The sequence below is a fragment of the Amblyomma americanum genome, chromosome 2 (genome assembly GCF_052857255.1).
Source record: "Amblyomma americanum isolate KBUSLIRL-KWMA chromosome 2, ASM5285725v1, whole genome shotgun sequence".
Classification (NCBI taxonomy): Eukaryota; Metazoa; Arthropoda; class Arachnida; order Ixodida; family Ixodidae; genus Amblyomma; species Amblyomma americanum.
In genome coordinates this window covers 213,271,625-213,297,027 of record NC_135498.1, presented here as the reverse complement: position 1 = coordinate 213,297,027, position 25,403 = coordinate 213,271,625, and the positions used below count along the sequence as shown (strand labels likewise).

At 51.0% G+C, this 25,403-nt stretch overlaps 1 protein-coding gene across 8 annotated transcripts in view; it reads left to right on the top strand.

The window, feature by feature from the left end:
• Positions 1–25,403, top strand: part of LOC144119452 (uncharacterized) — an 816,664-nt gene that overhangs the window by 701,924 nt on the left and 89,337 nt on the right. The window contains exon 6 of one of the 8 annotated variants that reach the window (XM_077652059.1): positions 4,862–5,814. The exons of the other annotated variants lie outside the window; for them this stretch is intronic. Coding sequence (XP_077508185.1) covers positions 4,862–4,900 — 39 coding nt within the window. The 3' untranslated portion in view covers positions 4,901–5,814. Of the gene's footprint in view, positions 1–4,861; positions 5,815–25,403 lie in introns of those variants that run through there. 8 annotated transcript variants of the gene reach the window in all.

The window sequence follows — 25,403 nt, the reverse complement described above, 5'->3', positions numbered from 1 at the left end:
TGGAACCTTCACTTCTGCGTTTCAACTCTCGGTCCCGCTCCGCTAGAAAAATGTCGCTCAAAACAGGAGCAACGCAGGAGCCAATGCATATTCCGTTTTTTTTTTGAGTGACGATGTTACCTTCCCAAACAGCGAATGTAGACTTGAGGTACGTTGAAAGCAATTCCAGAAAGTTGTTTACGGACAGACCACAACTGTTCTGAAACGGAATCACTCCGTGTCTGTCAATGCAGTTCTTACACTGATCAACAGGTTGTCCTGAGGGATAGAATAATAAAGGCCTTTAATGTCGACTGAGAAAGCCGACAGGTTCGCCTTGGGCCTGTCCTTAAGAAATCGAATGACCTCGTCAGAGTTCTTCTCCTTAAAAGGGTCGTCAATCGTAAGAACATTTAAGTTTTGCTGCCGAAACCTTGCAAGCGACTTCTGCTATGTCCCATTCTCAGAAATAATTACCCGCAGTGGGCAGTCCACTTTATGAGTTTTTGCAGCGAAGAAAAGTTCCAAGCCGAGCCTTTCCGCCTTGTCTATGAACTTAACAAGCTTATCCAAATTCATGGAGCTGCATAATCTTTTTGCCGCACTCTTTACACGCTCCAGACGTACCTCATTTCTTCTATCGAACACCGAGAACACCGCTTCCTCTGCTTTTGCTTTATACGTGTCCTCCGACAGCACCACAAAGCCTCCTTCCTTGTCGCCGGTTAGAAGCGCTAAAGAATTATCCCGCAAATAAGACACAGTTCTCTGGATGGGCAATCTACGACACTGGGCTTTACAACGCGATACAACGTCCACACCCTCCGAAAGGCATCTCCCATTCTCCGAGCCAGGAGCAAGACTTGACACTTGCCTCACCATGGCCAAACGTTCGGTGGCTGTCTTCTTTGGCTCCACGGCGAACTCATGGCGCAAAGCCTAGAAAGTTTGCATGGGGCTGAGAATGTGACCTAAACGTTATGTCTGCCTCCTACTTTCTTAAGGTTGTGCGAAACCTTGTGGATGTACGGTATTATCGCCACACGGTTGGGTGATGCCGGATTTATTTTTTGGACCTTGTTTCAACTTCTGCAGAATGTCTTCACACAAGGAAGTAGCCATACAAGATGAGTATCCCGCTTCTTTTAACCGCTGAACTTGAGCGCTGAAACATGACGAGACCATATGGGGGCATGATTTGTTCAAAGCCGCTTTCAAGGAGTTCGAAACAATCACCCGCTTCACGAGCATCGAATGAACACTGTCAAAAGGGAGCAGACATTTATTTGATCGCGGATTATACATCCAACACGAGCCATCATTAAGAAACCGTATCCTAAGATCCAAGAACTGGAGTTCAATATTTGTCGGGACCTCTTTGGTGAAACTGAGACCTTGGCTATGGTCTGAGAACACGGACATAGTCCTTGATACCGCAGCCTCTATCTCATGCTCAGAAATATCTTCAAGAATAACCAAGAAATTGTGAACATAGCAGTGTACAGAAACAACGTGCGGATCAACAAGGTTGCATCTGGTGTCGGCTCCTACAAAGAAAAATGTCACAAAGAACGGGCGCTACAGAAGGGCCAATTCAAATGCCGTTCTTCTGAACAAAGATCTTTCCTTCATACACAACAGCGGTCGAGTTCAGGTAGAATTCCAACAACGAAATGAAACTCTCAACGCTCACTTCTACTGCATTTTGAAAACCGACTTCACCGGTAGACTGGATGGTTTCCCTGGCAGCCCTTAAAAGTCCGTGGTGGGGAACGGAATAAAACAGTTCTTCAATGTCGATGGAGAACCCTGTGTAGTTCTGTGTAGTCTCCAGGTGTTTTAGCACCCCGCACGAACTGCGCACAAGGAAAGGGTCATCGCCCACCAAGGATTCAAGGTGAGTTTGAAGGTAGTGACTGATAGGACGTTGCCACGTCCCCCTCTCCGAAACAATGGCGCGCAGCGGAACACCAGGCTTGTGGGTCTTCACGGTGAAAAAAACTTCGAGAAAGCTTCCTTTTCCTTCCTGGGACAAGCTTTTGTGCCCTCTAGGTGCATGTCTTCTAGGATCAGAGCAGCTTGGGTTTATTGCTTCCCCAGTTTGAACGGCACCTGTTTGTAGTTCTTATGAATAGCAGCCAAAGCCTTGAGATTTTCACCACGAAAGGGTCGTCACTGAAAAACTCATTTGAAGTCATCCAAGAGTTAGAGACTTTAAACATACGGCCCTCAGCCTTCTCCATCGACGTAGTAGATCTGTTCTAGTTGAGTTGAGTTGAGGTGTTGAATGCTAAAGGTGGGATTAGCCTTACTTACTCTGCCGGAAATTGCTCCACCGTAGTGTCACTTTTACGTTAATAATGTCCTAAAACCTGTCAGACCTACCCCACTATGCGCACACTCACATATTCCCCTCCTGCAGTCACCATCTATGTCCACATTCACTCCACACAGTCCACACCACAGTCCACTCCAGAAGTCACCATCTATGCACATATTTAGACACAGTAGAAACACAGTCCATTGCAGTGGCACACTCCGTACACACATTCACTCACAGTATAACATAGTCCACTCCAGAAAACACCATCTACGCACACATTCAATCACAGTAGAGCATAGTCCTTTCCTGCTGTCACGATTTAGAAACAAGATCAGTGTCCTGCAGAAATGTTAAAAGAAAGCGTGCTGCCTCCCTTCAGCATGTCTGCTTTCCACTCGGATAGACAATGTCCTGAACTGTACGGTGAAGGATTCCTGTCTTCTTGAAGGAAGCGAACATCACATACCTTTCCGCGTTATACTCTGGGAAGTACATGATATAATGTTCAATATCTCCGCCCACACCACATAAAGAACATAGCGGAGACGATGCCATGGCCGTCTTATGCATCCAGGCAGGAGTGCGAGCAGAGGCCATGCGAATTCGATGTAGTAGAGTCGGCTGGGATCTTCTCAGTCCCTTGGTCACACATGGCTTGTGGGGCGCACTCCACAGGGTACTGAAATGATCGAGCACCGTTTTCCGGTAGAGGCTTTTACATCTTGAGGTACTTTTTAGATGGATTCCTTGAGATAGCTTTATGGGCGAGACTGTCTGCCACCTCATTTCCTCTGACTCCTATGTGAGAGGGCACCCATTGGAAATGTAGAGTAAAGCCTCTGCTGTGCAGATTATGCACCACGCCTAGAGAGCTTGTAGACACGGCATCAGCAGGGAAAAAACTGCAGATTGGGCTAGTTGGTGTTGATGCATAGTGGTGGCTCAACAGCGCAAACACACACAGACCAAGTAAGAGACGAGACACACATACCAGCGCTGATCTTACAAATGATTTTTTATTAGGTAGAAGCACGTCATATATACACACACGAGAATCGGGCATGATGACTGTCGAAAGGTTGCCAAATTGCACGAGATGTGTCTTCTAAAGCCCCAGCTGCAGAGCGACCTAAATGCGAGTCAGAGAGTGAATTGATGCCGTTTCTAGATGCGTTAGTTCGAAAGGGAAGTCTAAGCAGTTTCGCTCATTAGTCAGCTATCTGTACGATAACGCTTGCGCACAGTCCCGTCGGATAAGGAGGGTTTTTTTTCAGAGGACCAGTTTTCTGAAAAGGCCCATGACGTAGTTATGAAGAACTTCAAAAGTGTCACTAAGAATCCGGCGCAGAGCTAGCAGAAGACGGCGACTTCGGAAGTTTTAAGTTAGAAGGTATAGCAAAGAAAGTGAAGAAAGTTGGACACTCGGTGGTAGAAATTTTCTTTAGTGCTAAGACGCACAAGCCTAACGTTCCTTTCCGGGCAATCGTCTCTGAGCACAATTTTTGGCAGTTGGTTGTATCTACCTATCTTTGCAAACATTTGTCGCCACTTCGCGTAAAGGATCCGTTTCTCGTACCTAATTCTGAGGCAGTAGCTGATTTCCTCCGATATGAGAGCCCGGCACTATGTATTGGTTTTAGCGTAGATGTGGTTGATCTGTTTTATTCTATTCCACACTTTTAACTAATCCAGTATGTTCAGCAATGTATTACAAAGGACAAAGAAGAATGCGTGTTCCAAAACAAGTGTGGAATCACAACATGATCCTTCCTGGAACTGTTATCTTACTACCTGAGTAACATGTTTGTTGAGTGGGATGGTCGACTTTATATGCAAAAATCGGGTGTGTGCATAGGTGCCAGGGTAGCTCCCATTCTCAGTAAAATTTATCTAAGCCGGGTTGATATGGAAGTTGAGACTTATCTAGCCGGTTGTTGCAGGCGCATTTTTCGTTATGTGGACGATGTGCTGGCTAGGTCCGTGAATCTCAAATTTGGGTCAAATGTTCTTGACGTTTTTTCACGGAATGGGTCGAGGCTGAGGTTCACGCATGATGTCCCTCAGGAAACAGTCTTGCAATTTCTTGATTTAAAATTGTCTTTCGAACCCAACCATGTCTGTTGGCAGTATTCCCCTAGGAGTGAAAAGCCTCTTTTGAATTACAGGTCCTTTCATTCAAAGCTTGTAAAATGTGGTATCGTTCCCATCTGAAAGATCACTGCCGAGAGGACGGAAAACAGGAGAAAAAAAAAATGCCGCCCCTGGCCACCAAAACAAAGATTTTGTTTCGCCATAGAGAAAAAACAACCAGGGAAATAATGGAGGCATATTTCATTCGGAAAAGACAAGCGGAGTGTGTGAGCCAGCCTTCCTTGATTCTTGTTGTTGATAAGGGGGTTTTTTCTTAGATAATTCATGATGTAACCATTGAATTTGTGGGAAGCCTGCTAGATTCCCGCCGTGGCGTCTGCGCGGCATCCCGCGTCGCTCTCTTTCCCTTTCTCCCGCCTCGGGCGCCGGAGAGACGGCTGGCGGCTAATCGCTCTCATTCGGCCGCAGCTCCGCCCCCGGCTTCCCAAGGGCCTTTGCCACTGGTGACTTTTGGCGGGAATTCGGGACCCGTTTGGGGTGGTCGCGCGGCGCGCGACCGTCCGAGCGGGGCCCAGTGAGAGAGACCCCTCCGAGACAGCGTAAGGTGCGTACGTTACTGTTCGTCCGGGCCGGCCTCTGCCGTTCGGACCAGTTCATACCCGAGCTCGCCAGCGTGGGTCCTCGATCCGCCGCGGCTCGAGCCTGTCCAGGGGTCCAACGACCCCTGACAGGCGCACCTTGAGTTGACTGCCCACTCTCTCTCGCAAACGGCCCAACGGCCGACACGAGAGAGATCACAGCACTGCCGCGGGGACAATCTCCTGCAGCGGCGTGCTAGCGGCGCGCATTTCTCTTGTTGCCCCAAGCGCGCACCGGAGCCTTGCTCTGAGCGCGCCCCGGGACGGGGTGACTGTTGAGTGTGTGTATGTACCGCTGGAGGACGGCGTCAATAAACGTCTCCTTTGTGAACTTGGAGGCCTGTTTCTTGCGGCGAGTCGCTCTCCTCTCTGCAAAGGTTGAACGCCGCCGCAGCGGTGCCCCAGGGTGCGTGTGGTGACGGCTGATCGGGGCCCTTGGCTCGCGCGAAGCTCGAACCCGCGGTGGGTAGTGGCCTGTGCCTACTGAGAAACCCACAACTGGCGCCCAACGTGCTAAGTCACTGGCTCTTAGCCTTTGATAGCACATTTGCCGAGCAGGTCGCCTTGCCGATCACGCTTGCGCACCATGTCTGCCACCCCCATCGGGGCACTCGGCAGCTACGTGTCGGCTCCCTTAGGAGACGTAGCGTCTTTTGATCCGTTGGCTGCTGTTCCTTCGAATAGCCAAACACCGTGGTTGGCCGCGGCCCCCATTGGGGCATACGGCGCTACAACCCCCAACATCAATCACGCAGCTCCCATTGGAGCTGTATCGGGAGCACCCTGCGGTGCACCCGTCAATCACATGCCTCCGCTGTGCGTGCTTTGCGCCCCGTGCGAAAGCGGTGCGTGCGACGCTGCCGCAACCGGCCGTCCTGCACAGCAGCAGCCGTGCCCCACGAGCAGTCAATTCTGCTCTGGGAACGATGAGGCGCTGGCCCGGCTCCCTGTGGAAACCGCGCCGCTCATCGAACTGGGCGCCTTGCCTCCTGCGTTCGTGCAGCCCGCCCAAGCCTCCTCTGAGGCCGGGGCGCAGTCGCTGCTAAGAGGTGCTGCCCAGATGATTCAGTCGCTGTCAGGGGCGGTTGAGACGCTTTTGGCCGCGCCGAAGGTGTCTCACCCCGCGGTCAAGTTGCCCATGCCAACATACCGCGGGTATGATGACCTCCTCAGTGCCCGGGATTTCCTTGAGTCCCTCACCCATTACCAGAGAGCTATGGGTCTCACTGATCAAGTTGTGCTTGCACACATCATCCCCGCAGCACTGACTGACACCGCAGCTAGGTGGCATCGGCTTTCCGGCCACCGGGCAGCGACTCTCGAGGAGTTCCGTGCAGCATTCTTGCGCGAATTCCTGCCCGCTGACTATGAGCGTAGGATGCGGCGAGAGTTGGAGCTCCGTACCCAGGTTCCGGAAGAGTCACTCCTGGAGTACGTACGTGCGATGGAGGACCTTTTCTCAATCGCCGAGCCCAGAGCCTCGAACGAGGAACGTGTGGAAAGGGCGATCAGGCAGGCACATCCGACTTTTTCGGCATACCTGCGCGGATGCCGGTTCCGAGATTTTGAGGAGCTGGCCGCCGAGGCAAAGCGCATTCAAGGCGACATTCTCGCCGCGCGCGCCTATCGTCCGCCACCGCCGGCAAGCGAGGCCCTCGAGCCACGCTGTGCATGGAGAGGGGCCATGCCCCTACCCAACCGGCGACCACCCGCACACGCTGCCTCTGCAGCCGTTAGCGGGCAAAACGAAGTATGGGAGTTGAGCGAACGAGCTCTCGATCCCTACTCCTACAGGAGACGGACAGCCTGCGTGCACCAATTTCTGGACCGCCTGCCCAGGGACGCCAAGCGCCCCAACGCACAGCGGAGGGGGAAACCCGAATCAGCCGGCCCTTTGGCCGTGCAACGGGCGGAACCAGGCAGGGAGAGGCGCCATTGTTCCGCGACCAAGCTCGCGGCGGTGTGCGCTGTTTCCGCTGTCAAGAGACGGGGCACTTAGCGAGATAATGCCCCGTAACCAGGCCTCCTTTGAGGCAGGGAAATGGCGGCGCGGGTCGGTCGTAAAGGGACGACCGGCCCAATCCTTGCTAATCCCCTCAGCGTACAGAGCAAGCTGCCTTGCTAATGCGCACGCGCCGTTTATTCTGGTCACCATTGCTGGCCGCGAATTTTTGGCGTTACTGGATACGGGGGCCACTGCCTCCTTGTTCGGTGAAGAGGTGTTGTCCCACTTGCAAAAGCACTCGGTGCGCTTGTGCGACTGCCGTACGACATTCAACCTTGCGAAAGGCGTAGCGCATTAGGCTGGCGCCGCGAGGCGGACTGTCAGGTGGGGAGAGCGGACGAGACGCACGCGTTTCATCCACCTTCCAGGGCTCAGTGTGCCCGTGATTCTCGGAAGGGACTTTCTCCTGAAAACCGGGATCGTGGTGGACATTGCGAATGGCGGCTATCGCGACGGACCATTTTCCCAGCTGAAGCCGTTCATCTGCCCACCGGCGTCAATAACTGCCTGTGCAGTGAAGGCGTTCGGAGAGTGCCACGCTCAGCGACCAGGGCCAAGCCCTTGTGTCGAGCGTTCCGTCGTTCACGCTCCCCTTTGGGACCGAGCGGCGCGGCACGACCAGGCACCACATCCGCTGGCCGCCTTTGCGGTAACGTTGGATGACACTCAGAAGGCTCGTTTGACAGCACTTTTGCGTCAGTACGATGAACTCTTCACGGATCAACCTAGCTGTACTGATCTAGTGAGCCACAAGATCCACACCGGAGATGCGCTTCCTTTGAAGTGCAACCCCAGGCCCTTCAGCCTTGCGAAAAGGCAGGTGATCGATTGGTTGCTGGATGACATGCTGTCGGCGGACATTATCCGTCGCTCGTCCAGCGCTTGGGCGTCTCCGGTTGTGTTGGTGCCTAAGAAAGATGGCAGCCGCCGGTTGTGTGTGGATTATCGCCGTCTGAATGCGCTGACTCGAAAGGATGCCTATCCGCTCCCGACGATCAGCTCAATCGTAGGAAACCTGGGCAGTGCGCGGTACTTTTCCACGCTAGATGCCTCCAAAGGTTACCTACAGGTCCAGATGGCGGGCGCTGACCGGTCTAAGACCGCGTTCACGTGCCACAGAGGGCTGTTTGAGTTCACTCGCATGCCCTTTGGTCTCTGCAATGGTCCTGCGACTTTTCAGAGGCTCATGGACCGCGTCCTCGGGGAAGCGAAATGGTCTCATGCCATGTGCTACCTGGACGATATCGTGATTTATTCACGAACCTTCGATGAGCACTTAGGCCACATTGCCGACGTGCTCGCGAGGGTACGGGCTGCTGGGATGACTTTGAATCCTGCGAAAGCCCAAATAGCACGGACCCGAGTTCAGTTGCTAGGGTTCACGCTGGGCGAGGGCTCCATTGAGCCCGATGCGGACAAACTCCGAGCCATACTCGAGTTTCCCGTGCCCAAGGAGGTACGCGGCCTCCGCCGTTTTCTGGGAATGGCCAATTTCTATCGGTCGTTCATCCCGTCCTGTGCCCGCGTGCAGGCACCCTTGACCAAGCTCTTGGGAAAGACTGCCGCGTGGCGATGGGGGCCCGAGCAAGAGCGATGCTTTCGCCTCCTGTCTAGTGCCATTGCCGAGACAGCGCAGCTCAGGCTACCCGACCTGACCAGACAGTTCGTAGTCCAGACTGACGCGAGCGATCTGGGTTTAGGAGCAGTTCTCCTACAGGATTTCGATGGCGTGCTGCAGCCGCTGGCCTTTGCCAGCCGCTCCTTGCTGCCCTCGGAGAGGAATTATTCCGTGACCGAGAAGGAGTGCCTCGCCATCGTGTTTGCACTGCGGAAATTCGACGTCTACCTTGACGGGACGCAATTCGTGGTGCAGACAGACCACAGTGCGCTCAGTTGGCTGATGCGGCTCCGCGAGCCTGCGGGTCGGCTGGCACGCTGGGCTCTCCTGATACAGCATTACGACTTTTCGGTGCAGTATCGAAAGGGGAGCACGAACGTGGTAGCTGACGCGCTATCCCGTGCCCCACTCGCCAGCGGCGCCTTGACGCCAGCAGGCGGAGCGGGCGAAAAAGCGGACGAGCCGCCGGGCGGCAAGGAGGGGGAGCCCGCAAACGGGCTAACCCATTCCGCTAACCAGGCAAGCAGCGCTTCTTAAAGCGGGCGAGAGGCAAAGCTCCGCGTGAGCGCCTCGGAGACGCCGTCGCGAGCGGAAATTTTGGCTGCAAACCTGAAGGGGGACGAGAGAGGCCCCCCTCTGGGGTAACAGGAATCGTTTTCAGCCGGAAAGAGCTGCTGAAAGCCCAGCAAAATGACCCCATGTGTCGCGAGATGAGCGACGGTCTCAGGGAGACGGAGCGCCGGGACGCTACTTGTATTGTAGCGGGCGCACGGGGTGAAAGCCAGCATGTGTCACGGCGAGCCCCGGGGGATTCATATTTGCTGGGCCATGACGGGCTCGTGCTGAAATACATAGCCACCGATGATGAGTCCATTGACCCGTTCAAGGTGGTTATCCCCAAAAGTCTGAGGCGCGCACTGTTGCGATTTTCTCATGACGAACCACTGGCCGGTCACCTCAGTGGCTCCAAAGTTTTTGCAAAACTGAGTCAATCGGTGACGTGGCCCGGCATGAAGCGTGACATTTCCGCTATTGCCGTTCCTGCCATGTCTGCCAAGCGGTGAAGTCAAGGGGCGGCAAGCCGCCCGGAATGATGAAACCAATTGACAGTGTGCGTCCGTGGCAGATGGCCACCTGCGATCCGATGGGGCCTTTCCCCAGGAGTAAGCAGGGGTTTATTCAACTGATGGTAGTAGCTGACCATTTTTCCAAATGGGTCGAGTTGTACCCGCTTCGGAAAGTGTCAGCACGAGCGGTGCTGGATAAACTCCAGGAAGTGTTCTGTCGGTTCGGCTTTCCGGAGAGACTGATCACGGACAATGCGTCCTATTTCACCGCTCGGGTGTTCAGTAACACGTGCCGTTCCCTCCGAATCGAGCACTACACCACTTCACCCTACCATCCCCAGTCCAACTTGACCGAGCGAATCAACCGAACGCTCAAGCCAATGCTGGCGGCCTTTGCCGAGTGTCAAAAGGACTGGGCAGACCATTTGAGCGAATTTGCGTTCGCCATTCGAACCGCTGAGAATCGCTCAACTGGTTTCTCTCCCGCCTTCCTCAATTTCGGGAGGGAGCTGGCGAATCCTATGTCAAACGTCGTGCAGGGCCAGCTCGGGGATGAGCAGACGCGCGCAGACTGCTCTGCTTATGCGTCGACGCTTCGGGACCGGCTTGGTCGGGCTCTCAATAGAGCAAGGCAGAGTTTGGCGGCAGCCAGAGCCCAACAGAAGGCTCAGTATGACCGCAAGCACCGCAGCCTGACTTTCCAGGCGGGCGATCTTGTCCTGAAGCGTAACCACGTTCTTAGTGATGCGAGCAAGGGGTTCTCAGCCTCGCTCGCTCCTAAGTGGCTTGGTCCGTACCGAGTGGTCAGAGTCTGGTCGCCGCTCGCGTACCTGTTGGAGGATCCCCTTACGGGGAAAACCAGCCGTGCCCACATCGCAGACCTGAAGGCCTATGCGTCACGGTCTGACGAGTTTGCGTCGGTACCCATTGGTATCACAAGCAAGTGCAAAGGCACAACTGGTGCTGCGGAACGCAACCGTACCGAGCACCGGTACAATCTGAGGCGCCGGTCACCGATGTGATTGATGACGGATGGCGGACTCTTCCGCAACCGAAGGCACGCAGCCTCAGCTAGCTGGCGAGCTTTCTCGCCGGGCCCTACCCCAGGTGAAGCACGGCGATTTCTTTTTTGTTTTGTTTGCCGCATGCTCAGTTCCAGCCTTGTGCAGTTATTTAGTCGTTTGTTTGTTTTAGTCAGTCTTTAACATGTTTTTGTTTCCAGTTTATTCGTTGTTTCTTCTAACGTTCCGAGATCTGTACATATGCAATATACGTTTGCGTTGGCGTTCAGTTTTTTTTAAACCAGACTTGTACATATGTAAAGTTCAGCCTACTCGCGATTGCACTTTTCTTGTAGCGCAGAGATGGCCTTTTTTTTTGTACAGCGCGCCTTCTTTTCATTTATGTTCTGACCCCACGGGTGCGGCGAGGAAGAACACGGGACCGGTTGGTTCGCGGAGGGGTCGGCGAAAGTCCCCCATTCCGGCTGGGGAGTGGTTTGCTCGTTAAAGAGCGAGTGTATCGCGGCATGGTTTTTGTGTGGCTATGGGGAGTGTGAAGAGTGCGTCTGTGTGTCCTTTGACCCGTGCCACGGCGCCTCGGGACGATTCCGACGAGCGGGTCGTTGTCACTGATGAATGTCCGCTTCTGTGCCGGTGCGTGCCTGGGATGACGTGCGTGCTCCCAAGATCAAAGGCAACGCCGAGAGGGGGGCAGGAAGGACAGCACCGAAGGTCGCTGCAGTCTCTGACGTCGAGCTTGCGGCGCTGTGCCGCCGGCGGGCGGAGGCCAGCCCGGCGTTCGCCGCGCTGTTGGCGCCCGGAGTGCCGGCGCCTAGCGGCGGCCAGGCAAGTGGTCCACCGGGATCGGAAGCTCCAGGCAAGGAGGTGTCGGGCTGCGGGTCCTCTTCGGGATCGTCGAGCGTCGTCGACGTCCTCATGCTCAACTTTGACGACCTTGTGGAGGACATGAAACCGCCGTCAATAAATCATCCACCAGGACCCTGAAGGCAGCAAAGGCGTGAGTTGGCCGCCGACAGGCCCAATGGGCCGCGCCACCGAACATTATGAGGCTGCAGGCCACCTGTCAGCTGGCCTTGTGTACAGTGTACAGTGTAGTTAGTTTTGTCTCTTTGAAACGTACGCAAGTGTTGTTTGTTTTCTGTTCTTGTTTGTTTGTCGTTTGAGTTTATAGCTGGAACTGAAGTGTGGTAGTTTTATATGGATTAATTTCTTTTATTTTTTTATTTTGCCGCACGCTTTCGCCGATGGGTAGGAGGGCATTTAAGGAGAGGAGGATGTGGGAAGCCTGCTAGATTCCCGCCGTGGCGTCTGCGCGGCATCCCGCGTCGCTCTCTTTCCCTTTCTCCCGCCTCGGGCGGCGGAGAGACGGCTGGTGGCTAATCGCTGTCATTCGGCCGCAGCTCCGCCCCCGGCTTCCCAAGGGCCTTTGCCATTGGTGACATTTGGCGGGAATTCGGGACCCGTTTGGGGTGGTCGCGCGGCGCGCGACCGTCCGAGCGGGGCCCAGTGAGAGAGACCCCTCCGAGACAGCGTAAGGTGCGTACGTTACTGTTCGTCCGGGCCGGCCTCTGCCGTTCGGACCAGTTCATACTCGAGCTCGCCAGCGTGGGTCCTCGATCCGCCGCGGCTCGAGCCTGTCCAGGGGTCCAACGACCTCTGACAGGCGCACCTTGAGTTGACTGCCCACTCTCTCTCGCAAACGGCCCAACGGCCGACACGAGAGAGATCACAGCACTGCCGCGGGGACAATCTCCTGCAGCGGCGTGCTAGCGGCGCGCATTTCTCTTGTTGCCCCGAGCGCGCACCGGAGCCTTGCTCTGAGCGCGCCCAGGGACGGGGTGACTGTTGAGTGTGTGTATGTACCGCTGGAGGACGGCGTCAATAAACATCTCCTTTGTTAACTTGGAGGCCTGTTTCTTGCGGCGAGCCGCTCTCCTCTCTGCAGAGGTTGAACGCCGCCGCAGCGGTGCCCCACGGTGCGTGTGGTGACGGCTGATCGGGGCCCTTGGCTCGCGCGAAGCTCGAACCCGCGGTGGGTAGTGGCCTGTGCCTACTGAGAAACCCACAACTTGGTGGAGGTGCGGGGTACGGCTGCTAGTTGTGGGTTTCTCAGTAGGCACAGGCCACTACCCACCGCGGGTTCGAGCTTCGCGCGAGCCAAGGGCACCGATCAGCCGTCACCACACGCACCCTGGGGCACCGCTGCGGCGGCGTTCAACCTCTGCAGAGAGGAGAGCGGCTCGCCGCAAGAAACAGGCCTCCAAGTTCACAAAGGAGACGACGCCGTCCTCCAGCGGTACATACACACACTCAACAGTCACCCCGTCCCGAGGCGCGCTCAGAGCAAGGCTCCGGTGCGCGCTCGGGGCAACAAGATAAATGCGCGCCGCTAGGACGCCGCTGCAGGAGATTGTCCCCGCGGCAGTGCTGTGATCGCTCTCATGTCGGCCGATGGGCCGTTTGCGAGAAAGAGTGGGCAGTCAACGCAAGGTGCGCCTGTCAGAGGTCGTTGGACCCCTGGACAGGCTCGAGCCGCGGCGGATCGAGGACCCACGCTGGCGAGCTCGAGTATGAACTGGTCCGAACGGCAGAGGCCGGCTCGGACGAACAGTAACGTACGCACCTTACGCTGTCTCGGAGGGGTCTCTCTCACTGGGCCCCGCTCGGACGGTCGTGCGCCGCGCGACCACCCCAAACGGGTCCCGAATTCCCGCCAAAAGTCACCAATGGCAAAGGCCCTTGGGAAGCCGGGGGCGGAGCTGCGGCCGAATGACAGCGATTAGCCACCAGCCGTCTCTCCGCCGCCCGAGGCGGGAGAAAGGGAAAGAGAGCGACGCGGGATGCCGCGCAGACGCCACGGCGGGAATCTAGCAGGCTTCCCACAAATTCAGTGAGGTAACAATTGAAAAGTGCCAATGCAATTGCTATGTGCCTGATATATCACGTGTTTTTTAATATAAAATGTATGTTCTTAATAAAAACATTAGCTGCGAGTCAGCGCTTGTCTGTGTCTTCTCTTCTCGTCTATCGTCTGTTCGCGCTGTTCCACCCACCATGAACTGTTACCAACTAGCCCAACTTTCCATCCTTCTTCGTTATTTAGAAATGAGCTCTGAAGCAAGTTACCATAAGCGTTTGCAACGTCAAGAAAAATGCCTAAGGTGGAAAGGCCGAAAGCTCTCCGGTGTTCAATGTGACTCACCAAGTCTAAGACGTTATCTTGGGCCCTAAGAGCTCGGCGGAATCCTGCCACATGCAGTGCCTTGCTGTCCACAAGCCACCACGATAAGCGTTCATTTACCAGCTCGTCCATCAACTTAGCTACACAGGAGGTCAATAACACAGGGCGATACGAGGCAACGATCGTCATGTCTTTGCCAGGCTTCAGTACTGGAGCTACATGTGCCACCTTCGATGGCGCAGGAATATCGGCAGTCTCCCAAACTGAATGATGAAGTTTAGCTCCTTCCTTAATTCCAGGGGCAGATTATGCAGCATTTGGTTGGTGATGCCGTCGAGACTTGGTGCACACCGGCGCCGCAGGCCACTGAGCGCAGTTTGAAGCTCACAAAGCGTGAACGGGACGTCCATGATAGACCTGGAGTAAGCAAGTGGTGTATATATATCCATTCCAGAATTAGCACGTACAAGTGCGTTTGCAAATACCTCTGCTAAGCACGCAATAGGTTTTTCTTTGCGTATTGCAAGAGCTTCAAAAGACTTCGGAAGGAGAGATTCTCCAGCAAGGCTGCCAATAACTCGCCTTATTCTCGTCATCGGTGAGAACACAGTAAACTAGCGCAAAATGAGACCCACAGCGACCTGTAGAGCTTGTTCGTGTGCCGTCGAAAGGCAGGATTCAGCCTATTGAAGGTCGCCTTCAAGTCCCTGTCGTCCTCCGTCCGCATGACCTGGCACTCCGCCCTTCTCGCTGCGCAAAAGTTCCTGAGTTTCAAATCCGCATCCGGAAAATGATCAGGTAACTTGACCGCCGTAGTTGCTGCCAGCTTACTAGAAATCATTTTGTCAATAACATCACCAGAAACTCGTTCTAGGTGCTCTCTGTACTTGTCCCAGTTGACCACATTGCTGATTTTAGGACCACCCATGCAGCAGGCGCTGTTGACCACCTCACGCGCACGTCAGGTGAACGCAGAGTTAGGTCTATAGCTGTCACTGAGGTTGGAGGCCGGAAGAAAGTGGGGCTTCCGTCATTGGCAACACACAGGTCCAAACTGTCAATAACGTCTACGAGTTTGCGCCCACGGGAATCCGTGTTCCTGTCACCCCAGACGGCACGATGGGCATTGAAATCACCGCAGATTTTTCGAGGAGTTGGGCAGATGCTATAGAAAGAGTTCGAAAGCCGAGCTGTATTCTCACAGCCGCTACCTCAATGTCATCCGTGCAAAGATCAGTTACGCTTAGAGAAACATGTGGAATTTCCCTTCTTATGTAAATCGCGGCACTTCCCGCAGGAAATGACTTTATGCTGCAGTTTTTATGGGCGATTTATCCTGTCTAACATCTCCCGCTTGGCAGGCCAGGATCTGAAAATGCCAATACTGGAACACAAGTCTCTTTCAAGAATAGTTTCAGTTCAGCTAACCGACTTAAAATCCAAGCGCAGTTCCATTGCAATATAAAAGGCACTTTCCGGTGGCTATTAGATCCGCGAGGTTGAACACCATCCATATTAGATCTAAAGGAAGTTCGCTGCGAAGGTGGTAATTAGGGACTCAAAAAAAGCACCAGCTGTTCGAAGTTCTTCAGGTTACCAGGCGGCATCGCTGGAACATATAAACGCAGGGCCCCAAACAAAACATGAAGAAGGTCAGACACACTTTGATTTTTGAGCTCCTTATTTTGCGCAACGCACTCACAACATCGACAAAAGATGCCGACGGGGACACACTCTTGGCCGCAGTAGCTGGTTTTTTTGTCACTTGTGCATAGGAGAGTCCCCCTTGCCATCGAGTCTGGCTGTGATTCGGTCGCTAAGGAACACGGACACTTTTTGGTGGCGGTCGAACAACCGACTCGCACGCAATGGACCTTGGCGTCTTGCTGGACTCAGGTCTCTTAGGGACATTGTTGGGTAACGCAACAGCATCAGACTCCAAACTGGGAACTCGTCTATCGGTTGGGATTTGGGAGCAGCAATAAAGGATATTCGACGGTACAGAACGCTCACACGGAATGGGCAGCCTCCGAAACTCGCTGGATGATCACTACCGCAATTATCGCAAGCAAAATCGGCCTTGCAGCTTTTAAAATCGTGGTCTCCACCACACCGCTTACACAGTCGATCCTTTGTGCAAACTTTTGCGACATGCCCAAACCGTTGGCATCTAAGACACCGTGGAGGAGCTTCAGTAAAATCAGCAACTGCGTGTTTTGCGAATCTCAGATTAATTTTTTCGGGGCGCTCTGAGTTGGGAGCGAATGTCAACACGAGAGAGTTGGGTTTCGCAGCCCATTCTTTCCCTGGAGACTCCACACGACGCACGAGTCGTTTCATGTGAAGAACACCTTGTGGTTTCAAATAGCCAAGTAGGTCGCTTTCAATCGCTTTTTGAATACCACTTTGGTACACCATTAATAACACAGGTGTTCGTCATGTAGGAATGTGGCAACCGCACGTTAACTTTGATGTCACCAATTTGATTGCACTGCAGGAGCTTGTCAACCTACTCTTCCGTCGATACATCCAGCTGAAGAGCCCCGTTCATGGTGAACCGACTACGAATTGGAGCTGATCCCAGGAGTGATTGAATGACCGCGAAAAGCAAGATGCGATTCTTCTCTCTTAAATCGACCCTTTCTCTGTGGGCTCAACCACTACCGGGATCCCGACCGTTCGTTGCTTGCGATGACTCACCAACTTGAAGCCCTCGTTGTCCACGTCAGCCATATCGGCCACTGACTCGTCACCGTCCAGGATCGTTGACTCAGCCCCACTAAGCGATGAGGTCTCACTGGACGGGTGGTCGAGTCCATGTTCTGGTCGCTCCACAGCCTGGGAAGCCATGGCCGCCTCTTCCGAGCCAGCTTCCTTTGAATGAAGAAGGACGTCCTGGCGGGCTAATTGGTTCATGATGAACAGAAAGGGTATAAACTGCGCAGTTGGAAGTCTGCGCTTTGTCTGTCGATTTGTGTGCCTCTCGTCCCGTCTTGTTCGCGCAGTTTATACCCTTTCTCCTTTGAATGGCGTGGTCCCTTTAGGCTTGACGGCGCCGGAGCAGCCGTACTCTGGCACCGGGTCAAAATGGCTGCCTTTCTTTCCTACAATGGGTTCCATAGTATGCGGTTAATATTTGCTTGCTAACAAAAATTCTGGAAAAGATCCATGTAGTGCATATAAATAGCATTTAGAATTTCATCGTTCAACGAACGTATTTGCTCTTCAAAACTTATGCTGCCACCTATGACGCGAAGACGCTGCGGTAGAGAGTAGTCGCGCTTGCGCCTCGAAGGCATTCCAAAATCTCGAATGTCTCCGCGGAGCTCCCTCGACTCGAATGTCATGTGAACCGAATGCCGTTCAAAAACTTCGTGTAGCTGCGCAGGTTTGGTAGTCGAGTCGAATGACATTCGTTTGGAAGGCATTCGAAACGCCCGTGTAGTACAGGTATTAGGTCGCAGCCTGTTTTTCCCTTCTTTCACTTTTTTTTCATGTTTCTTGTTGGTCATCGATTATCATTCATATGGTTGTTGGCTGATCGGTTCCGGTAGTTTTCGCACTCTTCACGCCTTTCGGCTTTTGTACCTTTGACGCGGCTTTGGACTTAAATCTTCATTCTTGTCCTTTTTACGCGTTTCTTGTTGGTCATCTGGTTTCGCTCCTCATGCAGTTGTATAGTTTTCACTTGTTAAGGGTTTGCTTGGTCAGGATCATTTGATTTTCGTACTTGTGTAGAGCTTTTTGTTATCTTTTTTCTTCACGTCGTTTGGGTTTTTCTTCCGGATGGCCATGATAAAATGTGTTACGTGGTTGCTTATCGTGCTTTGTGTGTTAGATCTCTTTCAGTGATCTGTTGTACGGCGTGTGTTGGCTTCGTGCCTTTGCGAATGCGTGATTGCACGGTTGTTACAGCATGTTGGCTTACAAAAAGGCAGGTTTTGCGCGAAATAAAATTGAGTTGTAAGTTGGCGCTGGTCCTGTCTTGTGTGTTTCTCTTTTGTCCCCGTATTTCGGGCTGTTTTGTAAGTGAATCATGTAGAAAAAATACGTCTGGGATATGTTTAAGAGTAAACTGGTGTAATTAGTGGAAAGAAGATGAGATAGAGCAACAATTACGCTGAAGTACAGATAATCCCGCCATAATCACTGCTTTAAAAATGGGGCAGCAATAGCCTCTTTCAACACGTCTGATTTTTTTGTAATTCCTGGAGAACCTTTCTTAGCCTTCAATTGCGGCTGGTCAATTTAGTAAGAGAAGAGGAAGTACAACGCTTCTGAAACGAAAATGTCATCTTAATATCTGACTGGCAAGTGTTAGAGAGGGAGACTCGGTCAGAGTCATTTACACCCACAGGCGCCGAGGCAGAAGGGGTGATTGGTTGAATATTGCTGCGTCTACAAGAATAGCCGCACGGCGGCTATTTCGTTTCATTTATTTTTTCCCTTAAAGGCCCGAAGGCATTACAAAAGGGGGGAGCAAAATGAAGGTCAAAAGAGAAAGAATAAATTGACAAAAGAGAACAATAACAAAACAAAAAAGAGTATGTAACAGTTAAATGATAGTCACGCGTATACAATGCAAAGTAAAATTCACAGGTTTTAAACACGAGAATATATATATATATATATATATATATATATATATATATATATATATATATATATATATATATATATATATATATATATATATATATATATATATATATATATATATATATATAATGTAAAAAAGAGGGGCACACATGAACGGAAACACAGATGTATTAACGACGTTTCGGCCGGGGCCCGACCTTCATCAGGTAATGCACAAAGTATCTGTGCTTGGTCCTTAAATACTTGTCCTATGATAAGACATAAAACCAGCCACTAATGGCTGATGACAACGTAATAAAATGCGCATGACGTCCAAAGTGGCGCACAGTGATGAGTCTTACACGCTTTCGGGGTTGGCACGTGCTCATCGCAAGTAAAGATAGCATAAAAAAGCATTAAAAAAGTTTCTCCGGGGCATGCAGAAAACAATAACAAATAACACGCGTTGCGGCGTTGAAGGCATGGCACAGAAACACGCGGCCAGTCACTTCGTCATTGATAAACAATGAGATTAAACACAAAAAGTACACGGGACATAGATGATACAGCACACAGGTATTGACACGTGTCGAGCCCTGCACATTCGAGAATAAAAAAAAAATCAAAGGAGGAAGCTTTTACAAACATGCTAAAAAGTACTGCATGGATAGCACAGAAAACAAAATGCAATCATCAGCACGTGTTGCATTATTCGCTACTTTGAGAGGGAAGATATTTTGCCAGGGTTTTCATTCAAACCAGACGTAAGTGCTCTGAATTTGAAAATTAGGTAAGATTCTCGAACTTCTCTGGTGAGATATGAAGCCAGATTCAAGTATTGTGGCTTTAATGTTATTAAATGAGTGGCAGGGAGTCGCGACATGTCTTGAGAGCGGAAGATTAGGAAGGATATTGGCACGTGATCGGTGGTTATTCAATCGCAACCTGAAGGATAGTTCAGTCTGCCCGATGTACTGAAGCTTACACACACCACATTCGATCAGATAGATAACATTGCTGCTGTCGCAAGTGAAATTGCCTTTTATTTTACAGTAGTAGTCTGACGCAGTACTTCTTGCCAATGTGGTAGTGGTCATATGCGTGCACACCTTGCAACGCGGTTTTTTGCAAGGGCGGCAGCCTGTTGGAGAGGGGTTAGCTGTTTTTGATGAAGTTATCATGTCGCGCAGGTTCCGTGACCTGCCGTATGCTACGCGGGGTGGCTGTGGAAAGATTCCTGTCAGGCGGCTGCTCTGCATAAGAATATTGTGATGTTTCCTGAGGATGCCGTTAACATTGGGCATTGATGCACAATGGGTTAGCACTAAAGTGAGGTTTGATGGTCGTTCCGCGTGTTTATCTGAACGATGGATTTCCTTGCGATCCATTGCATCTGCGCGTTTTATTGCGTCGTCAATTATTTGCGGTGGGTATCTATGTCTAGTAAGAGCATTTCGCAGTTTCCCACAGTTGTCAGCAAAGTCGGAATCGTATGAACAAATCTTTTTAAAACGACGTGCTTGGCTATATGGTATACTAGTCTTACTGTGCCTCGCATGGCTACTTTGGAAATGTAGGTATTGATGCCTATCGGTCGGTTTCCTGTACAGCTTAGTTGTGAGTTTGGTGCCATACAGATACTGTTACGTCCAAAAAATTAATGGTTGACAACGAGTATGACTGCGTAAAAGAAATTGAAGGGTGAACGTTATTAAATTCTGCTATGAAAAATAGAAGTTCTGATTCGCCGTGCTGCCAGATGAGAAAAATATCATCTATGTAGCGCTTGTAACAGAAGGGTTTTAGGCTACAACTGCCAAGGAATTTGCCCTCAAGAAATCCCATAAATATACTTGCATAATTCGGGCGTATTTTTGTCCCCATTGAGGTACGGTTAACTTGTACAAAATGCTCGCCATTGAATTCAAAATTATTTAACTGGAGAATTAGCCTCAATAGGAACTCAAGAGTGGATGTATCGACCACCTTGTCGAAACTTATATCATCATACGCGTGGAGTACCGCGCGAATATCATCTTCATGTGGAATATTAGTATATAGAGAAGCTACATCCATGGCCACAAGTAGCGAGCCATGAGGGACATCAAGGTCAATAATATCTGTTAAGAAATGGTTGGTGTCTTTAAGGTAAGATGGAAATGTGGGTGGGATAATGTTGATCAAACTGTCAACATAGCGGAACAAGGGCTCAGTGACCGTTCCAATGCCTGAGACTATGGGACGGCCAGGATTGTCGGGTTTATGTATTTTAGGTAAAAGATAAAATCTGCCTGCAATCGGGCTCATAGGTACTAGTGACTGTTTTGCTTTCTCAAAAAGTTTTCCATGTTTCACAAGCTCTCCTATACTATCTAATATTATTTCCTTAAATTTGTCCGTAGGGTCAGCATCCAATCGTTTATAAACCGAAGCGGTGGCCTTGTGGTAGAGCATCCGCCTCGCATTCGGGAGGTGCTGGGCTCGATCCCCAGTGCCGCCGAGTACCCACCGGTTTTTAATGGGTACAAGATTTCCCCCGGCCTGGTGCTCGGCTCTTCTGGGTGAGATGCTTGGGAAAAGGGTCTTGACCACAGTTGCTCTGATGGATCAGCGATAAGTTCCGCCGTCAACAACGTTAATTCCGCCTCGTGCGGTAGAAGTCCATTTGTGGCCCTTTTTTTCCTCAGGAAACATCACAATATTCTTATGCAGAGCAGCCGCCTGACACGAATCTTTCCACAGCCACCCCGCGTAGCATACCGCAGGTCAAGGAACCTGCACGACATGCTAACTTCATCAAAAACAACTAACCCCTCTCCAACATGCTGCCACCCTTGCAAAAAACCGTGTTGTAAGGTGTGCACGCATATGACCACTACCACATTTACAAGAAGTACTGCGTCAGACTACTCCTGTAAAATAAAAGGCAATTTCACTTGCGACAGCAGCAATGTTATCTATCTGCTCGAATGCGCTGTGTGTAAGCTTCGGTACATCGGGCAGACTGAACTATCCTTCAGGTTGCGATTGAATAACCACCAATCACATGCCAATACCCTTCCTAATCTTTCGCTCTCAAGACATGTCGCGACTCCCGGCCACTCATTTAATAACATTAAAGCCACAATAATTGAATCTGCCTTCAAATCTCACCATGACAGAGAAGTTCGAGAATATTTCCTAATTTTCAAATTCAGAGCACTTACGTCTGGTTTGAATGAAAACCCTGGCAAAATATCTTTCCTCTTAAAGTAGCGAATAATGCAACACGTGCTGATGATTGCCTTTTGTTTCCTGTGCTATCCATGCAGTACTTTTTAGCATGTTTGTAAAAGCTTCTTCCTTTGCTTTTTTTTTTCTCGAATGTGCAGGACTCGAGCCCAACGCGTGCCAATACCTGTGTACTGTATCATCTATGCCCCGTGTACTTTTTTGTGTTTAATCTCATTGTTTATCAATGACGAAGTGACTGGCCGCGTGTTTCTGTGCCATGCCTTCAACGCCACAACGCGTGTTATTTATTATTGTTTTCTGCATGCCCCAGAGAAACTTTTTTTAATGCTTTTTTATGTTATCTTTACTTGCGAGGAGCACGTGCCAACCCCGAAAGCCTGTAAGCCTCATCACTGTGCGCCACTTTGGACGTCATGCGCATTTTATTACGTTGTCATCAGCCATTAGTGGCTGGTCTTATGTCTTATCACAGGACAAGTATTTAAGGACCAAGCACAGATGCTTTGTGCATTACCCGACAAAGGCCGGGCCCCGGCCGAAACGTCGTTAATAAATCTGTGTGTCCGTTCGTGTGCCCCTCTTTTCTGCATTATAAATTTCTGGATCCGGGAAGACGGCGATTTGCCCTGATCTGTATCTTTCATGTATTCTGTATAAACTGCTGTTTGTCAATGATATATGTACTTCTCCCCCCCCCCTCTGTAATGCCAAACTGGCGCTGTGGGTACTGTGATAAATAAATAAATAAAAGTATATATATATATATATATATATATATATATATATATATATATATATATGTGTGCGTGCGTGCGTGCGTGCGTGCGTGTGTGTGCGTGCGTGCGTGCGTGTGTGTGTGTGTGTGTGTGTGTGTGTGTGTGTGTGTGTGTGTGTGTGTGTGTGTGTGTGTGTGTGTGTGTGTGTGTGTGTGTGTGTGTGTGTGTGTGTGTGTGTGTGTGTGTGTGTGTGTGTGTGTGTGTGTGTGTGTGTGTGTGTGTGTGTGTGTGTGTGTGTGTGTGTGTGTGTGTGTGTGTGTGTGTGTGTGTGTGTGTGTGTGTGTGTGTGTGTGTGTGTGTGTGTGTGTGTGTGTGTGTGTGTGTGTGTGTGTGTGTGTGTGTGTGTGTGTGTGTGTGTGTGTGTGTGTGTGTGTGTGTGTGTGTGTGTGTGTGTGTGTGTGTGTGTGTGTGTGTGTGTGTGTGTGTGTGTGTGTGTGTGTGTGTGTGTGTGTGTGTGTGTGTGTGTGTGTGTGTGTGTGTGTGTGTGTGTGTGTGTGTGTGTGTGTGTGTGTGTGTGTGTGTGTGTGTGTGTGTGTGTGTGTGTGTGTGTGTGTGTGTGTGTGTGTGTGTGTGTGTGTGTGTGTGTGTGTGTGTGTGTGTGTGTGTACATATGAAACACTCAATTAATAAAGAGAAAAATATAGTGAAAAAGGCAAACACAGAAAAAAAAGGAAAAATAAGTAAGAATAATCAGCTGTTCAAAGTGCCGAATTGAATACGGCAGGAACCTTTTGTCCTCATGAAAAATGGTCGTTTAGTTTATCCCGGAATGATTTGCGGTTAGTGCATGATGCGATAGTATTTGGCAGGCCATTCCATAGTGCTATCGCGTCCGGAAAAAAATGATGACTTTAGAGCTAAGGTGCGACAGTTGATGCGTGCGATGCTGTGGTCATGGCTTAGGCGGCTAGACGTCCTGTGCGGGGGTTGCAGGTTTTCGTGTCTCGTGCGTGGGTGATAGTAGAAATGAGGAAGAAGACAGAGGCGAGATATAAGGCGGCGTGACTCGAGTGAACTGATGGCCAGGGAGTCTTTCAGCGCGATGATACTGGTTTTCCTTGAATAGCAAGATGATATAAATCGGACGGCGCGATTCTGTATGGCTTCAAGGTCAGCGGCGAGGTACGCTTGTGATGGGTGCCAAATGGATGAGGGGTATTCTAGATTTGGGCGAATGAATGTTATATATGCTAGTTTTTTTTATGTCGGGGGATGCAGCATTCAAGTTACGGCGCAGGTATCCGAGTGCGCGAGAGGCTGCAGCGCAGATGTTTTGAACGTGAGTTACCCATATGATAGCGATGGCGTTAGATGGAGGCCAAGATATCTGTAGGATAATGCGGGATCAATGAAAAATGAGCCAATACTGTATTGATGCAGATTCACGGTGCGTTTTCTGGTGAACGGCATGGATTTGCATTTGTTAATTTAAGGACAGGAGGGATTTATCGCACCAAGAGGAGTGTGTCAAGATCGGACTGAAGCAAAGATGAATCGTTGGTTGCCCTAATCACTCTGTATATGACGCAATCATCGGCAAAAAGCCGTAATTCCGTTTTTATATTGCAAGGAAGGTCATTAATGTAAATTAGAAATAGTAGTGGTGACAGGCCGGCGCCCTAAGGACTCACGATGTTACACTGGAAAGAGGAGAGTGGCTGCCATTTGTAGAAGTGAACTGCTTGCGCCCTGAAAGAAAATTTTCGATCCAACGATTCTTTCAAGACTTTCTCGCAAGACTGTTTCTCGTCTACGTCGGCTGTCAAAGAGACGCCTCTCGCTAAGAACCGCATAATAAAGGACGACAGTACCCGAGCAGTTCAACAAAACCCATATATTGCCAGAGCGCGAAGCCGGAGCTCGGAAAGAAATGCTGGAGGATGGTGTTACCCAGCCATCGTGGAGTCCTTGTGGCTTCGCCTGTGGTTTTGGCTAAGAAAGATGAGAGTCTGCGATTTTGCGTTGACTTCCGGAAGACTGTCACGAAAAAGACCACTGGCCGTTACCACGCTCTGACGAATCTCTTGACCTGCTCGGAACGCGCGCTACTTTTTTCCCCCCTCAACCTTAAAAAGTGGCTATTCGCCGATCGAAGTTTATGAGAGGGATCGCGCAAAGACAGGGTTAGCGACGCCGGATGGTCTTGATGAGTTCAAGGTCCTTCGTTTCGGTTTGTGTTCGGCTCTGGAAACACTTCAAAAAATAATGGACGCTGCTTTATCAGGCTTGAAATGGCGAACCTGCTTGGTCCACCTGGGCGCCGTTGCTGTATTAATTCTCGCCAACGAGCTAAGAACAACTCCAGCGCCTACTGAGCGTGCTGCAGGCTATAAGATCTGCCGGCCTGACGTTAAAGCTCGAAAAATGCCACTTTGGTTACGAGTACCTCCTAATCCTGGGCCAGGTCGACAGCCATCGTGCGGTCCAGCCGGATACAGCTAAAACCGCTGCCGTCGCCAACTTTTTCACCCCTTCGGACAAGAAAACGGTGTCGCGTTTTTTGGGCTTCTGCGCTGTTTACCGGTGGTTCACTGCTAATTTTTCCCGACTTGCTGCACCGCTGACGCGTCTGACAAGAGAGGACATCCCCTTAGCGTGGACAGAACAGGAATTTGATGAATTACGGCACCGCTTGTAAACCACGCCTGTGCTTGGCCATTTAAATTCTCGTGCCGAAACTGTGGTCCGCACAGATGCCAGCAGAGTGAGCCTCGGCGCTGTACTCGTCCAGTGGCAGAACGGCGCCGAGCGCGTGATAGCAGACGCCAGCCGCACTCTATATCGTGCTGAATCTAATTATTCCTAGACCGAAAAAGATTTTCTCGACGTTGTATGGGCAGTATTGAAATTTCGACCCTACCTGTACGGCCGGCATTTTTAAGTCGTAAGTG